Genomic DNA, 17,246 nt, shown 5'->3' with positions numbered 1-17,246 from the left:
GACCCACTTACACTGACATTTCCAGCATACTTAGATGCATTGTCAAATATTATTTTCTAAGATACTTGTCACTGGCACATCTCAATTACAGTCACTGTTTCACTGATACTTTCCTGAAGGAAGTCCAGGCTGCTGCTGAAGCTAGAGACACAGGATCTGAAAGCATGAGAAAGAAGATCTTCATAACTATTGTAAGATATGTGGCTTTATTTTTTAGAAAAGCCCCCTGGCTAATTTAACTTTAAAACACTTAGATTACCTCACCCCACTCTGGCATTCCATAAAACATCAAGGTCCAGCAGAGTTGCAGGGATGTAATAATCAGAATAAGAGTTTTAGACTATGTTTCTTATGGACTGAATTTATGTATTTCCCCCCATAAGCAGGGAGAGAACCGTATCAATTCACCAAGAATGATACATTGTAGAGCAATATAATCATCAAAACCAACAAAAATTAAAATCTCCATCAGATAGCACAGTTTGAATCTCTTTGGCAATACTTTGCACTGAATACAAAATGGTTGCCCATCATGGTGGACAGTAGAGTCCTTAAAAATATAGAGGTTTAGTACACGGAAAATAAAGGTAGGACAGTTATGTAGCTAAATAGACCCGCGTTTTTAAATTCTCATTTCAAAGTTATTTTACAATAAAGTTTCCATATTTTACGATTGGTTAAGTTCTCAAATGGGTGGTTTGTCAGTGTTTATACTTCAATTAACTCCCCCCCCGCCCCAAGAAATAAGTGAATTTTTACCTTACAAAGTTTTAGACTTTCTTATATAGTGAAATACTGTGCTGCATTCCATGTGCATCACTGTGTGTCAGACTGCCACGATAGCAGGTTCCTACATGAATGAACGCTATTTTTCACTTAACCCCTCAAAACTTTTTATTCATTTACTCCCCTTTGTTCTCAATGACAGACTAGAAGGATATTTTTTTTATAATTAATTGTAGTTTTCCTTTCACCTGTTGAAGCAGGTTCACAAAAAAGAAGCTCCAGATAGAAAAATGAAGTTCAAGAAAAACAAGATGGAGAAGTACCTAAGAAACACAAAGCATTATAAGAAGCATTAGCCAGCAAGAGAATGTCACCAGGTACACCAAAGTTTATTTCTACATCCGACTAACTAAACAACTATGGGGGTGAGGGGGACAGACTATAGCAAGCAATCATAAAGCATAAACATAATTCTGTAGTAAAAGCAACTGAGAACCAGATTACACTCTGCACCAGGTCATCTAAGCAGCTATCACTGATCACCATCACCCTCAACCTCAGAGAAGATTTATTGTAATAATACATTGCACTTTTGCAGCATCTTTCATTTCAGATGCTCAAAGAGCTTTATGAACATTAATTAAGCTTCTTAACTTCTATTTGAAGTAAACAGCATTGCCCTGATTTAAGAGACAGGGAAACTGACGCAGTGGGACCAGAACCAGAATAGAACTAAATGAAGAACTGATTTTTTGGTTGGTGGCTGAACAGAATAATTCACTTAGGCCATGTCTACATCTAAAATTTTGCAGCGCTGGTTGTTACAGCTGTATTAGTACAGCTGTATAGGGCCAGCGCTGCAGAGTGGCCACACTTACAGCAACCAGCGCTGCAAGTGGTGTTAGATGTGGCCACACTGCAGCGCTGTTGGGCGGCTTCAAGGGGGGTTCCGGGACGAGAGAGCAAACCGGGAAAGGAAACCAGCTTCGCCGCGGTTTGCTCTCTCGGTCCCGGAGCCACCCAGCAAACCGCAGGGAAGGAGACCTGCTTGCTCGGGGTTCCGGGACCGAGAGAGCAAACCGGGAACGCCGCGGTTTGCTCTCTCGGTCCCGGAGCCAGCCAGCAAACCGCAGGGAAGGAGACCTGCTTGCTCGGGGTTCCGGGACCGAGAGAGCAAACCGGGAACGCCGCGGTTTGCTCTCTCGGTCCCGGAGCCAGCCAGCAAACCGCAGGGAAGGAGACCTGCTTGCTCGGGGTTCCGGGACCGAGAGAGCAAACCGCGGCGAAGCTGGTTTCCTTTCCCGGTTTGCTCTCTCGGTCCCGGAACCCCGAGCAAGCAGGTCTCCTTCCCTGCGGTTTGCTGGCTGGCTCCGGGACCGAGAGAGCAAACCGGGAAAGGAAACCAGCTTGATTACCAGAGGCTTCCTCCTTCCACGGAGGTCAAGAAAAGCGCTGGTAACTGTCTACATTGGATTACCAGCGCTGGATCACCAGCGCTGGATCCTCTACACCCGAGACAAAACGGGAGTACGGCCAGCGCTGCAAACAGGGAGTTGCAGCGCTGGTGGTGCCCTGCAGATGTGTACACCTTCAAAGTTGCAGCGCTGTAACTCCCTCACCAGCGCTGCAACTTTCTGATGTAGACAAGCCCTTAGTTTCTAACTGAAATTTTTCAGTTTGTTTCACCAAAATGAAAAACCAGAAAGATTTCATTGGTTCAGTTTGAAATGACTTTCTAAAGGAAATGTCACTTAGAGATGACATTTTTGAAAATGCAACAAAGAATCCTGTGACACCTTATAGACTAACAGACGTTTTGGAGCATGAGCTTTCGTGGGTGAATACCCACTTCGTCAGATGCTCCAAAACGTGTTAGTCTATAAGGTGCCACTGGATTCTTTGCTGCTTTTATAGATCCAGACTAACATCAACCCTTCTGATACTTGACACCACGCAAGGCACTGCATTTAGCCGTATGGAGTGGAAATCCATCAACCTGATGAAGAAACTTGCACAAATACAGACAGATATCTTCCTTTCCAAATGCAAATGGATGGACATCATACCAAATGGACTAAAGGTGAAAAATCCACTGCTAGCTACATACTACACAGACCACAGTGAGAGATTATGCCATACTCTATCAAAGAAACTGAGGAACCACCTGATCAGAATCCTATTCAGCAAACAGGAAAACATCAAAAAAGAGCTCTCCAACCTGGAGACTCTCATTAATAACCAAACTTCCATACAAACAGACATCACTAAAATAAGACAGGAGATCTACATTACTCACTTCATCTCTCTGCAAAGGAAAAAGGACTGTAAGCTGTCTAAACTCCTACCTGCCACATGGGGCCACAACCATGGTGCCCCTAACTCACCCAGCAATATCGTCAATCTATCCAATTACACACTCAGCCCAGAAGAAAAGTCTGTCCTATTTCAGGGACTCTCTTTCTGCCTTGCCACCCCCACCAACATGATACAGTTCTGCGGCGATCTGGAAGCCTACTTTCGCCATCTCCGACTCAAAGAATACTTTCAGGACAACACTGAACAGCGCACTGACACAGGTACCTTCCCACCAACAGCACAAGAAGAAGAACTCCACATGGACTCCTCCTGAAGGTCAAAATGACAGCCTGGACCTATACATTGAATGCTTCCACAGACGTGCACAGGCAGAAATTGTGGAAAAACAACATCGCTTGCCTCATAACCTAAGCTGTGCAGAACGCAATGCCATCCACAGCCTCAGAAACCACCCTGACATTATCATCAAAGAGGCTGATAAAGGAGGTGCTGTCATCATGAACAGGTCTGACTACCAAAAGGAGGCTGCCAGACAACTCTCCAATACCAGATTCTACAGGCCACTTCCCTCTGATCCCGCTGAGGAATACACTGAGAAACTGCACCATCTACTCAGAACACTCCCTACACTAACACCAGAAAAAATCAACATACCCTTAGAGCCCTGACCAGGGTTATTCTATCTACTACCCAAGATCCACAAATCCGGAAATCCTGGACGCCCCATCATCTTGGGCATTGGCACTCTCACTGAAGGACTGTCTGGATATGTGGACTCTCTACTCAGACTCTATGCCACCAGCACTCCCAGCTATCTCCGTGACACCACTGATTTCCTGAGGAAACTACAATGCATTGGTGACCTTCCAGAAAACACCATCCTAGCCACCATGGATGTAGAGGCTCTCTACACAAACATCCCACACACAGATGGAATATCAACTGTCAGGAATAGTATCCCTGATGATGCCACAGCACAACTGGCTGCTGAGCTCTGTGCCTTTATCCTCACACACAACTATTTCAAATTTGATGACAATATGTATCTCCAGATCAGTGGCACCGCTATGGGCACCCGCATGGCCCCACAATATGCCAATATTTTTATGGCCGACCTGGAACAACGCTTCCTCAGCTCTCGTCCACTCACACCCCTTCTCTACCTACGCTACATTGGTGACATCTTCATCATCTGGACCCATGGGAAGGAGACTCTGGAAAAAATCCACCATGATTTCAACAGCTTCCAACCCACCATCAACCTCAGCCTGGACCAATCTACATGGGAAGTCCACTTCCTAGACACCACGATGCAAATAAGTGATGGTCACATTAACACCACCCTATATCGAAAACCTACCGACCGCTATGCCTACCTTCATGCCTCCAGCTTCCATCCCGGGCACATCACACGATCCATTGTCTACAGCCAAGCACTGAGGTACAACCGCATCTGCTCTAACCCCTCAGACAGAGACCAACATCTACAAAATCTCCACCAAGCATTCTCAAAACTACAATACCCGCATGAGGAAATAAGGAAACAGATCAACAGAGCCAGACGTGTACCCAGAAGCCTCCTACTGCAAGACAAACCCAAGAAAGAAACCAACAGGACTCCACTGGCCATCACATACAGTCTCCAGCTAAAACCCCTCCAACGCATCATCAGGGATCTACAACCCATCCTGGACAATGATCCCACACTTTCACAGGTCTTGGGTGACAGGCCAGTCCTTGCCCACAGACAACCTGCCAACCTGAAACATATTCTCGCCAGTAACTGCACACTGCACCATAGTAACTCTAGCTCAGGAACCAATCCATGCAACAAACCTCGATGCCAACTCTGCCCACATATCTACACCAGTGACACCATCACAGGACCTAACCAGATCAGCCACACCATCACCGGTTCATTCACCTGCACCTCCACCGATGTAATATACGCCATCATATGCCAGCAATTCCCCTCTGGTATGTACATCGGCCAAACTGGACAGTCTCTACGGAAAAGGATAAATGGACACAAATCAGATATTAGGAATGGCAATATACAAAAACCTGTATATATACAACCTCCCTGGCCACACTGTAGCAGACCTTAAGGTGGCCATCCTGCAGCAAAAAAACTTCAGGACCAGACTTCAAAGAGAAACTGCTGAGCTTCAGTTCATCTGCAATTTTGACACCATCAGCTCAGGATTAAACAGAGACTGTGAATAGCTTGCCAACTACAAAACCAGTTTCTCCTCCCTTGGTTGTCACACCTCAACTGCTAGAACAGGGCCTCATCCTCCCTGATTGAACTAACCTCATTATCTCTAGCTTGCTTGCTTACATATAACTGCCCCTTGAAATTTCCACTACATGCATCTGATGAAGTAGGTATTCACCCACGGAAGCTCATGCTCCAAAAAGTCTGTTAGTCTATAAAGTGCCACAGGATTCTTTGCTGCTTTTACAGATCCAGACTAACACGATTATCCCTCTGATATTTGAAAATGGTTTTATCTAAACAAGATGTTCAAATGGTTCATTTAGAAAACAATATGAACTGGTTTGGACTTTTTAATTTTTTTTTCTTTTTTATTCAGTCAAAACTATTTGCTGAATTTGATCTGAATTTTTTAAATAGCTTCAGTCACTCTGAAACTGCAGTTTCTGGCAAATTTACTATTCCTCCCAAAATTTTGTGCAGCTCTAAACCCAGAGTCCTGTCTCCATGTGCTGCTCAGACCACTACCAGCACTAGATGGTACTTTGGTATTACGGTGATTGGTACCTTAAAAGGAACCTAAAATAGCCTTCTTTGTATGAATGTGGTAAACCTAAATTCGTCCCCAGTTTCTTGCAAGGGCCCACCTGGGTTCTCAGTCTGCTAGGATAACAGAAAGTGGAGGCATTGTTCATTTTTTCACATTGAGGGGTGGGCTTACAGTAGACCAACAAAGCTGGAAAAGTGGGCTGTTGGGGAGGGCACGTGGTCAGAGCAGTTGGGGGATGGGCTGATTCAGTGCATCAATGACAGTGCTGGGCAATCTGTGGCCCACCAGGGTAATCTGCTGGCGGACCACCAGACAATTTGTTTTATATTTGCATGGCCGCCCGCAGCTCCCAGTGGCTGTGGATCGCTGTTCGTGTCCAATGGGAGTTGTGGAAAGTGGTTGCAGCAGCTCCCATTGGCGAACTGAGGCCACTGGGAGCTCTGGGCGGCTGTGCAAATGTAAACAAACCGTCTGGTGGTCTGCCAGCGGATTACCCCGATGTGCTGTGTGCGGCCCGCAGGTTGCCCACCACTGATCTATGATATAGCCTCTTCCAGCAGGCTGCTGTGCAGCCTCAGACACTGCTGTCCCTGGGCAGAATCCCCAGAAGGAGGGCAGCAGCAGAAACTGCACTTCCCTATGCAGCACAGGAAGCCCTAATGAGGGGTTTCCCATGGTGCAGTTTGCACAAACCAGCACTAGCTCAGAGTCTGTTAGGTGTGATACAAATGGTTCCCCCATGTCTCACTTTATTTTTCCTCCTCAGTGTTTTTTGTTTTTTTTTAAATGGGGTCACAATAACACAAAGCTCCAGTTCACCAGATTACACTTCCGTTCTTCCCTCTTTTCTCTTTGGTCTCTCTAAAGCTCTTTGAAATAACACATGCAAAAGTGGGGTTTGAAGTTCAGTCTAGGCTCCCATTTCCCCTCTTGTAGCTCTTATCTTATGCATTCCGAGTTGCATGCATAAAAATTCCCCACACATCAAGTCAAAAACAGACATTCTCTGACAACCCCCACTCCCACCTGAAGCTTGTGTCTAATCAACAAACCCAGAAAAAATAAACTGAGTTTGGAAGGACTGCAGGAGCCAACAATCTGATTATGAATTGTGACATCCCCATGGTTCCTCTGGATCCCAACTGTGGGGATGTTTGAATTTGCAGGAAGGGCCATGGGATAATTCCTGCTCGTGTTTTTTGTTTTAGACTCTTTCCAACACAAAAAAAGGCACATCCATATGCTATCTGAAGAGCAAGTTGCCTTTGTCCTCAGACCATAAGATCTGAGGGAATTTGCTAGTTGGCAATAGGAGTGAAAAAGATTTTTGCATTTAATGCAAGGCATAGAGCGGAGAACACTACAATATGCCATGGGTGGACAGCGAGGTGTGCATCATCACACTGGAAACCAAGCCTGTAACTGCCGATTCCTACTGCCTTATTTGGAAAATACTTTATAGTTGTTGCAAAAGAAATTTAGGAATGGCTAATACCACATGCTTCAAAGGAAGGATTAAGCCCCCTATAATATAACTGATTAAAGATTTGCAACCTGAAATCTAAGAATTGATGATGGAGGTCAGCAAATCTGGCAAAGTTCCTTAACTGGGGATACACACAAGCCAGATGCCACAGGGTCAATGAGGAAAATCTTTCAGATTTCACTAGGAGGTTCAGGTTATACAGAACTCAAATATGCAGGGGCACACCCACATCCCCTCACCTCCCAGAGTTCCTTATACTGTTCTCTACTACCCCACTTTATGTCCAGGTACTGGCACCCTACCAACTCTTGCCTCTGCTGCCTCTGGGATGTGGTCATGGGGCTTGGTAATCCCTTGATGAGATAAAGTGGCAGAAAAGTTTTCTAGTGCTCTCTAGAGACCCTTAGGTTCTGGTACCAGGGCCAACAGAGATGGCAGGAATGGTGGCCAATATCTAGTAATGTTAAGGATGGCTGGGTCCCAGGTTTGGTGAAGCAGGTCACTGAGTGGGGGAGCAGGCTGGGAATGAAGACTGTACAAACCACAACAGTACTGGTCTGCAACAGTTCATGGACCGAAGCCCAGACCAAAATGCCTCCTGATCTGTGGTGACTTCAAAGTTCCAAATGAACTTTTGGACAGCCCTAGTGGATGGTCATATTGTTGCCCTATTCTAGTGTAACCGAATGTGCTATTCCTAGTCACATACTTCAGGTGTCTAACTCTTTTCAGGGTTCTACTAAACTATTTGTCTCAGCAACATCATGAAACAATGAAATTCCACCAGTTGATTATACATTCTTTACAAATTGCTGAATCATGCACCAGGGTAGAGTAGTTGCTATCCTTTTACACTGAGAGAGCAAAACCCACAACCCATTCAACTGGGAAGAAATCCATCACCAGTGTAGTTTTCTCCTGTGAAATAACTGAGAACAGTCAAGAAGGCAGTCCTACCAGACAGAAACATACATATTGTGGGGCGCACAACAAATTTTTCTGCATTAAAAGTTAAACTTCTAACTCACAATATTCAAGTGGTACCTTTAAACAGTACTTAGTTCTCAGGGTTTTAAACCCTGGTGATGGTATTATTTAATCAATATTGATAGCTGTCCAAAAACACACATCATATTTGGTCTGGATCTCTCTCTATTCAGAAGAAATAAAATTTATCGGCACTACAAGGATATCCAAATGATTGATGGATGGAACAAAGCAAGAAGAGTTAGAGCCAAACTCATAAAGCAGTTCTAGAATAGCCAGCATTTGCTCTTACAGGAGAGTTCTTAGTCCTTTGACAACCAAGGATTACCATAAAATTCACAAAATGTTTTCTTGAATGCCATTTAATGCGAATCATTAAATTATGACAACATCCCCACCACTTGCTAGGAAACTAATCATTGACTCTTACCTCATTGTTTTTTAATTTGGTTGTCGCCTGCAAGCAAGTTTGGTATTACCAATATGAAACTGTGAAATTATGAATGAGGTGGAAGCATGGGAGAGGCTGCACAACAGGAAACAGTGAAACCTGTAATGTGAAATTCTGTGAAGTGAACATCATGTATTTGGCACAGCGCTGATCATGCAAGGGGTTGCTCTTTACAGAGAAGTTTACTGTGTTCAGGTTATGTGGATCTCACATCGCTTCTGTTTCAGTTGGAAGGAATGCAGAATCCCAAAGCCAATCGCCGATGAAACTGTTCCGTTCCCCCTAGTTTACGGTTTTGTTAAGAGAGTTTTATGCAAGTCTAAGTTTTTCTCAGATTTCCAATTGGATTCTTAGGCTGCAATCCCGTAACAAGGCTCAGGATGGGTAGACCTCTGCACTTGTGCCAAAGGCCATTGGACTCACCTGCACGACATTCATTGCAAGATCCAGACTTTACTTATGAAATATAACTAGGAAACAGAAGCTGAGAGTCAAGATACTGAGCATTATGTATATTGAACTGCAGGAAATTCTGCAAAGTGTCTTATACTTACTGAATTGCCAATCACAAAGTAGTTACTATTCCATAAATCCAGCTTTTCATAGTACCCTAATGCAGAATTGGTATCCAATCACTTCTTGTGAAAAAGCAACATAAATGAGTAGTTTATAAATAAGCATGTTTTACCTGCAAGAGTTGACATCATACAAATTCTAAAAGGAAATAACAGCATGGTCAATTTTAGGCAATTGGGAGCCAGTCTGCTTAAATAGTGCAGTGTTTAATTTTAGGGCTATTACACACAGTCATGAAACTGCATGTGGAATCACTTGCCTCTAGATAAACAAAAGCAGTGATCATCTACACTGAATGTAAAGGCAAGCTAGAAATATTTATGCTGAAACCCCATGACCAGGGCTCCAATGTGTTATGGGAATACAAATCATAATAATAATGTACCACACTTACCCACTGTTACCTAACAGATCACATAAAAAGTTTCATGCTGAACTTAAAGATTTCCAAGGGCTTGATGTCTGCAATACTTACTCACATGACATCTGTACAACTACCTGCAAGTGTAAGTGTTCCTCAGCATAAGTAAGAGATCAAAGAATTCAGGCCCCAAAAGGAGGGAAAGCTCCTATAACTTGTGAACAATAACTGTACATTTCTCAGACTCCTGCAGAATCCTAAGTGGACAATTCTGAAGTCAGGAAGGGGAAAAAAAAGCAGCAATCAAAGAGGTTTATTTTATGGTGAACCTATACTTTGTCAGATAGTTCATTAGTACTGTGAGATGTTCTAACTAGGGTGCTCACTGCAAAGATTTATGAGGCACAACAATGCCATGTTCTGCACCTGAATGGGCTGACTGATGCTGTTACACATTGGTTAGAAACCTGCATCCAGGGCTGTTTAGTGAAAGCAATTCATTAAGGATTAATTGCTCACTAAAATACCAATATACTATAGGATACAGCTGGACTAGAGGAACGGCACTGCTCTACAACAGGGCTACTTTTAACATTTATTACTTCCCTTTACCTTTGAATGGACATCTTTCTCCTTTGTCCCTTATTTGAATTTCCTGGGGAAACATTGCGGAGACTGGTCTGGGTAAGTAATCTGTTTTAAAAGTGGATTTACCATCAGAAGCTCTGGAAAAAATATATAGAAATGTCCTTGCACTTAAACAGGTAGCAGTGCAACTGCCTCTGCATTTCATTTTATGTTTCTTCCCAACACATTTTATGAAGGTGAATGTATCTTTTGAAATCGATAGTTAATGTTAGGTCTTTTTTTTTTGGTGAGGGAGGTGGGGAACAGATCTTATTGGAGTTCAATTCATGTAAGGGTAGACTAAAGCTGTTGTGTTTCACTCCTGTTATAGGGAAAATGCAAACATGTATGTATTGAGAATACATGCAACTTAAATCTTCTACTCTAATATTCTAAATAAAAAAAATCTTTCCTACAGGTCACAATTTATTTTTATATTTTGTTAACCATCAATGAAAACTTTCTACCCATCTGGTATCTTATAGATTTTTACAATGACTGGGTTAAAATTAATATGCTGCCTTTCCTCCCAACTTCATTCAGTAAAAGATAAAACTTGTACTTGAGGAGAATACTAATTGATGTATTTCTTTCTTTAATTTCTCACTAAATATTCTGACAATTTTACATAACCCATATTTCAAAGGAAACCTCTGTCAAGAAATTGCTGTCTTTATTATGATTTCAGACAATTCTGCTCCTCTGTTAGGAAAACTTGGCAGCGTTAATCATCTATGCATGAGTGAACTCCAAGAGATCTGCCAGGGACTACTGGCTTCCCTCTTTTTTTTTTCTTTTAAATTTTTATTTGTCTCATACCAATGGTGGTTGTTTTTTTTTTAATGAACTTCACCATTGGGGTGAGTGTCACTGTGTGATTAGAAAACATTCTGCTATTGCCTACATTTACTTAAATAATTCAAATACGTATGCTTTGCCTGTTCCTATCAAATATCATAGAAAAAAATATTTCTTTACTAAATCTGACAGAGAGAGACCAGTCCCCTCAGGATAGTTCTTCAAATGAGAAACATTTTTCTACTTAATTTATTTTGTCTCTGGTTTCTCTTATTAGTCTCTGAAGCATCTAGAATAAGAAATACTCACAAAAAAAGTTCCTTTTGTACTACATACATTCAAGCAGTTTTTATTTTCTTCAGGTCACAAGAGTCACAGGGGTACTGTGTCTAGTGAACCATACCAAACTAATGAATTAATTATTAGTAGTGCTTCCACTACCCGAAAAGAGACTTTTGACCCCAAAGAGAGGGTAAAACAAAAATAATACTTAGATAAAAGAAAAGTAGCATGTGTGGCAAAAATCACAACATAAAATGCCCCTCAGCTATAGTAAAATTCCAAAAGCTAACACAAGCCCTTGAAATAAAGCACAAAGCCTAACTCCAGCACTAAACTCCATATGACTTACAAGGCATGAAGATGAGGATGAGAAATAAGTGCACTGAAAAGCTGATGCTTTATTTCCCTCAACCTGCTATTCACAGTGATTTTTTGAAATACACTTAAATAAAGGTAAATAGGTGCTGGAAAGCTTGGAGGTTCTTACCATCTGACAAGTCAATTAGCCCGAGATAGTGCAAAAGTTTCAGAGAAGAACACACCACCACCACAATCCCTAAAGTCTGGAGTCCCTCTGACTCTCCTTTATTCCACATCCTTTAAGGCACCACACAGATACCCACTGGTGTGCTAGCCAAACAACTGGCAGACATCTAATGCTGGGAAATCGTCTGTTTGAAGCTTTTCTTCCTGCTGCTCAGTAAGTATCTGGCTCATTTTCTCTCTTCGTGTGTGTGTGTGTGTGTGTGTGTGCGTGCGTGTCTCTCTCTCTCTGCATTTCTCATCCTCTCCCCCTATTTCCATTTCTTCTCTCTCTCTCACATGCAAGCAATTTCTGCATTTAACAGTAATCTATGGTTTTATTTTCTCTCCCCCATCAGGCAATCCTCCCATGAGTTTACTCTGCTCCTGAACAGCTTAGCATTATGTTGCCTACTTCGGCAACGTTACGCATGATTTTTAAATCTGCGTAAACAATGATCTTCTGTTTTGCTTTGTTTTGTTTGTAACCTTACTAATGTAGATGCTTTTTGCAAATGCTTCTGCGGTACTGCATGGAAAGTAAACACAAAGCTTGGAGGGAAACATTTTAAGACATTCAGCAGGAAGAATTCCAAGTATAACAGTGACAGGTCAGGATATATTCAATGAGCCCCTCCAACACACACACTGGTAAATCAGCATAGGAACCAGGACTTCAAAACACCACTACCACTTGAGCTAAAGGAACAACTCCATTTGTTGGTAGCTGTAGTAGGCTCTGATATTCTTTGGATTACCTATTAGAGAGAACACAGTGCACTTAGCCATTCTGTAACATATGCACGGAAGTTTCAGTGGACCAAAATCTGGCCTAACATGGGCACCAATTGCAGGCAGGCAAACAAGACTAATAATGTTGCAGTTTGTTATAGCTTATTCTTGCAACATTTTACTGGCCTGGCTACTTTTCCCCCACTAAAGAGTAAAGATGTCATGTATTTTTTCCATCGCCACCTGGGGAAATAAATTTTGGGCCTCGGCTGGTAATTTTCGGGACTATTGTTTCAGGGTTCCAATAACACTGAATGTTTTTCATCTTTAAAGCACTTTATAAACATCAAGTGAGTCTCACAACATATGGATAGATTTTATTATCCCCATAATACAGGAGTTGAGACTCAAAGAATGAGTCAGGAGCAGAATTAGAACATTGGGTCCCATATTTATGCTCAGGGAATTACCTCATACTTTTCTCTAATCATATCCCTCACCTCTGCTACTTTTGCTCATTCGTTGCTTCTCCAAAAATCCTCTTGTCTCTGTTTAAAAACACTTTCAGGGACACAGCTGACATGTCAAGGGTCCAAAGAAGCATGTTCATGCTCAGCTAATAGAGCCTCACAGTGTTACTATGGTGCTTGACTGCAGGGCTTCTACCTTCTTTATGATTATTTGTAAAGATAACAAGGTTACTTAGTAACACTGGAAAAATTGTAGAACAGAGCAAGACAGTATTTCTCCAGATGTAATAGTCTGGACCAATGAATATTCAGTAAGGCCAAAGGAGTTTTTAATTAAAGCACCTGAGCAGAAACAGAACAAAGGGTATGTGTCATAAACAGATAGTTAAGGGTTAATGTCTTTTACCTGTAAAGGGTTAAGAAGCTCAGTAAACCTGGCTGACACCTGACCAGAGGACCAATAGGGGGACAAGATACTTTCAAATCTTGGTGGAGGGAAGTCTTTTGTTTGTGCTCTTTGTTTTGGGGGTTGTTCGCTCTTGGGACTAAGAGGGACCAGACGTCAATCCAGGCTCTCCAAATCTTTCTGAATTAGTCTTTCATGTTTCAAACTTGTAAGTAATAGCCAGGCAAGGCGGGTTAGTCTTATTTTTGTTTTCTCAACTTGTAAATGTTCCTTTTTGCTGAGAGGATTTTACCTCTGTTTGCTGTAACTTTGAAGCTAAGGCTAGAGGGGGTTCCTCTGGGCTATATGACTCTGATTACCCTGTAAAGTATTTTCCATCCTGATTTTACAGAGATGATTGTTTACTTTTCTTTCTTTTATTAAAAGCTTTCTTTTTAAGAACCTGATTGATTTTTCCTTGTTTTAAGGTCCAAGGGGATTGGATCTGGACTCACCAGGGATTGGTGGGGGGAAAGAAGGGGGGGATGGTTAATTTCTCCTTGTTTTAAGATCCAAGGGATTTGGATCTGTATTCTCCAGGGAATTGGTGAAGTCCCTCGAGGCAATCCAGGGAGGGGAAAGTTTTAGGGGGACAGAGAGTGCTCCAGACACTGGAATTCTGGATGGTGGCAGTGTACCAGATCTAAGCTAATAATTAAGCTTAGAAGTGTCCATGCAGGTCCCCACATCTGTACCCTAAAGTTCTGAGTGGGGAAGGAACCTTGACAGTATGTCTGTGCTGCAATCAGAGGTATGATTGCTGCGTGTACAATCATACCTGAACTAACTTTAATTTAATTAGTTCAGGTGCCAATATCAGTGAAGGTGTGGCAGAATGTACTTCTGTGCAGACTAGCCACCTGAGCAAATACCCAGGGTCCTTGTCAGAATTGTACAACCCATGCTGAAACTAGTGCTGCTGCATCTTCGTTGCTACTGGTACAGTACTCATGTAGCCTAGTTTGGCTATGTCTACACATGGTGTTGTCACACCTCCGATTGCAGGGTAAACATACCCATTACCTGGTTTCAGCTCGAAATAGTATCTTTGTGACAAGAGAGACCTCTGATGCTAACTATGTTATAGAAGAGAAAAGCAGGTGGCTTTTCTCTCCATGAAGAATGGTCTGGGGGGTCAAAGCACTGACCTGTGTTTTGGGAGTTCTGGGTCTATTCACAGCTCAGATAAAGACTTTCTTCTTCTTCACGTGAACTCTCTGGACCTCAGTTTTCCTTTGGTGCAACAGGAAAAATGTGCGCTACCAGAACCCCAAAGGGATGTTGGGAGGGTTGGTGTTTAAAGAACTTTGAGATCCTTCAAAAGAAGCCATTTTAAAAGTAATATTATCAAATATTATAGGTGGCCATGCTATTAGTTGTGAACAATTTATCTTTTCCCATACACAGATGGCCCATGAATAGATCAGGTTTTTGCAAATTTATTAGTATTCATAAGTGTTCAGTCAGTAGCATTCATCTATCCAGGTTCTTACACAGTGCTCATCAGCATGATATACGAGCCATTCCTATTTAAGAATGTAGTTACTCTAAAGAGGTTCTGTGCACTGTTTGTAGCATCCACCTCACTAGATAGTCAATATTCTGGCTGAATGACTGGTCATTAAGTCACATGCTATAGTTTCTGTTCCCTGACTGAGTGACCAAAAGAGGAGCAACACCTGGAGAAATCAATAAGCTACTAAGTCTCTCAGAAAGAAGTGGGAGCATTTTAAGGAGAAATACACAATAAACAAGACTAGATATTCTTAGTGAATTTAAAATTTTATTCTGTCCTGTTTTGCACAAAAATATCATTATATTTGATTATGAATGTGAACCACAGAATTTAAAATAGCTGGGTTCCTTTCTGCCAGAGGAAAGGAGAAAGATATAGGGCAGATTTACTGGCAGTCTAGTAGACTTTACACTCAATTGTCTCATGTCACTTCCTATCAAGCAATTGAATGTACATTGTATACAGCAGTCAAGGGAGCCCTTCTGGTATGAATGTGTACACTGACAACAAATGTATTAGTTTGTCCACAAATACATTTATCCACAAAGAAATACCTGTATTAGCACAAAAAAAGATTCTTCTCTATCATACAAACAAAAGCTAATCCTGCTAACATTCACAGAATAATCCGGAGGTTAGAGTACTCTCAGTTTGGATGTGGTGGGAAACCCACACTGAAGTCCTTGCCTGATTTGGAGCAGAGATTTAAATCCAGGTCTCTCTCATCCCCAGTGAGTGCCCTAAACAGTCTATCAGCTACCCTGAGGTGGGTGGGTTGCTGTGAGTGTATGCGTCTCTCCCCCTGCCTCTACTCTAGGCAGAACAGGAAAAATTTCAAAATCTCAACAAGTTTTGGGTGACAGAAAACAGTTTTCCACCTACCTCTAAATTACAGTTTCCACTAAATGCAACCATGAGTACTACTTAAAACTGCAACCTGATTTTAAGAGTTGTTCCATGGTTTAGCATCCCTTCAGGGAGCTAAACCATACCATGGGATCAACACATCCAATCAAAACAACTCCACTTTTGAATATCAAATACACAAAACAAAATGATGCTGAATGAACTACTACCCAAGAATTACTCACAGTAAGGGCTTGGTGAGTAATTCTGCACAATACAGTCAAGAAAAGTGCCATCTTTTTAAAGACAACATGCAAAGAGAGGTGAAATTTGTTGTATAAATTGCTCCTTACAATTTATTCTCCTTTCTCTAAATATTATGTACTGTCCACATGCAGTTCTCTGGGATCATTATTTAATCTTTATTTTCTCTTTCTTCTAGTCAGTATCTTTATTGCTTCTGATCACAACTTGAATCAGCTTCACTTACACCTGGATCTGGAACATGGATAATTGGGATACAGGACAGACCACCAGGGAAAGGAGTAGGAAACTCTGAGGTTCCCAGAATTTCCATCTACCAAATTTTGTCATGAATTTCATGAATTTTGATGCTTTTCTTAAAGCCCCATCCCCACAAGATGAGTGATGACAAGAGAATCTCGGATTTCATTTTGTTAAGAGTAAGTTTTTAGCCATGTCACTGTCACTGGCCCAGTTTCGGCCATGCTGCCTGGGATTCACACAGTCACCACAGCATCTTAGCTCCTACAATGTGGGTTTCACAGTGCTGAGGGGCTCCACTCAGTTTGGTATAGCCTCAAGCTGAATTCCCTGCTGGTTGCTAAGGGAGAAAATATGCACCATGCAACTGTCCTATCCAACCCTCAATGAACTTTCCACTGGAGGTTACTGGGGTAGAGAGGTATGGGGAAGCAGCTTCCCCTGCGATCACCACTCTGCACGGACAGCTGACAGCATGCAGCTCCTCACACAGAATCCAGGCCCTCTGGTGTGTAACTAACTGAAAAGATGAGCTCTCTGGTTCTACTTTAACATTTACATTGTCAGGAATAATTGAGCAGGAAGTTGGCTGCATTTTTACTGAGATATACTTGTGATGGGACTTAAACAAGCTGAAGAGGTGCTGCTCAGCTTAGCTCCCCGTAGGATCTTGTGCAGAAGCACATTGTCAGATCTTCTTCAGAAGATGAAAAAATATTGATCAGATGTAGAGGTGAGGAACATATAGCTTATCTACACCTGGATGTTTTATAAGAGCTTCTCATGGGGCCTCAAGTAAAACCCAATGTAAGCAGAGTCAGGATAAGCTCTAC

General features: G+C 42.1%; 1 protein-coding gene across 5 annotated transcripts in view; it reads right to left on the bottom strand.

Annotated features, from left to right (window-relative positions):
• KCNIP1 (potassium voltage-gated channel interacting protein 1) overlaps positions 1 to 17,246 on the bottom strand; it is an 833,815-nt gene that overhangs the window by 131,690 nt on the left and 684,879 nt on the right. The window contains exon 1 of one of the 5 annotated variants that reach the window (XM_030572372.1): positions 11,866 to 12,058. The exons of the other annotated variants lie outside the window; for them this stretch is intronic. Coding sequence (XP_030428232.1) covers positions 11,866 to 11,974 — 109 coding nt within the window. The 5' untranslated portion in view covers positions 11,975 to 12,058. Of the gene's footprint in view, positions 1 to 11,865; positions 12,059 to 17,246 lie in introns of those variants that run through there. 5 annotated transcript variants of the gene reach the window in all.

The sequence above is a fragment of the Gopherus evgoodei genome, chromosome 8, assembly GCF_007399415.2.
Source record: "Gopherus evgoodei ecotype Sinaloan lineage chromosome 8, rGopEvg1_v1.p, whole genome shotgun sequence".
NCBI lineage: Eukaryota > Metazoa > Chordata > Testudines > Testudinidae > Gopherus > Gopherus evgoodei.
Note: the sequence above shows the minus strand (reverse complement) of the source record. Positions and strands in the feature narration are given on the sequence as shown.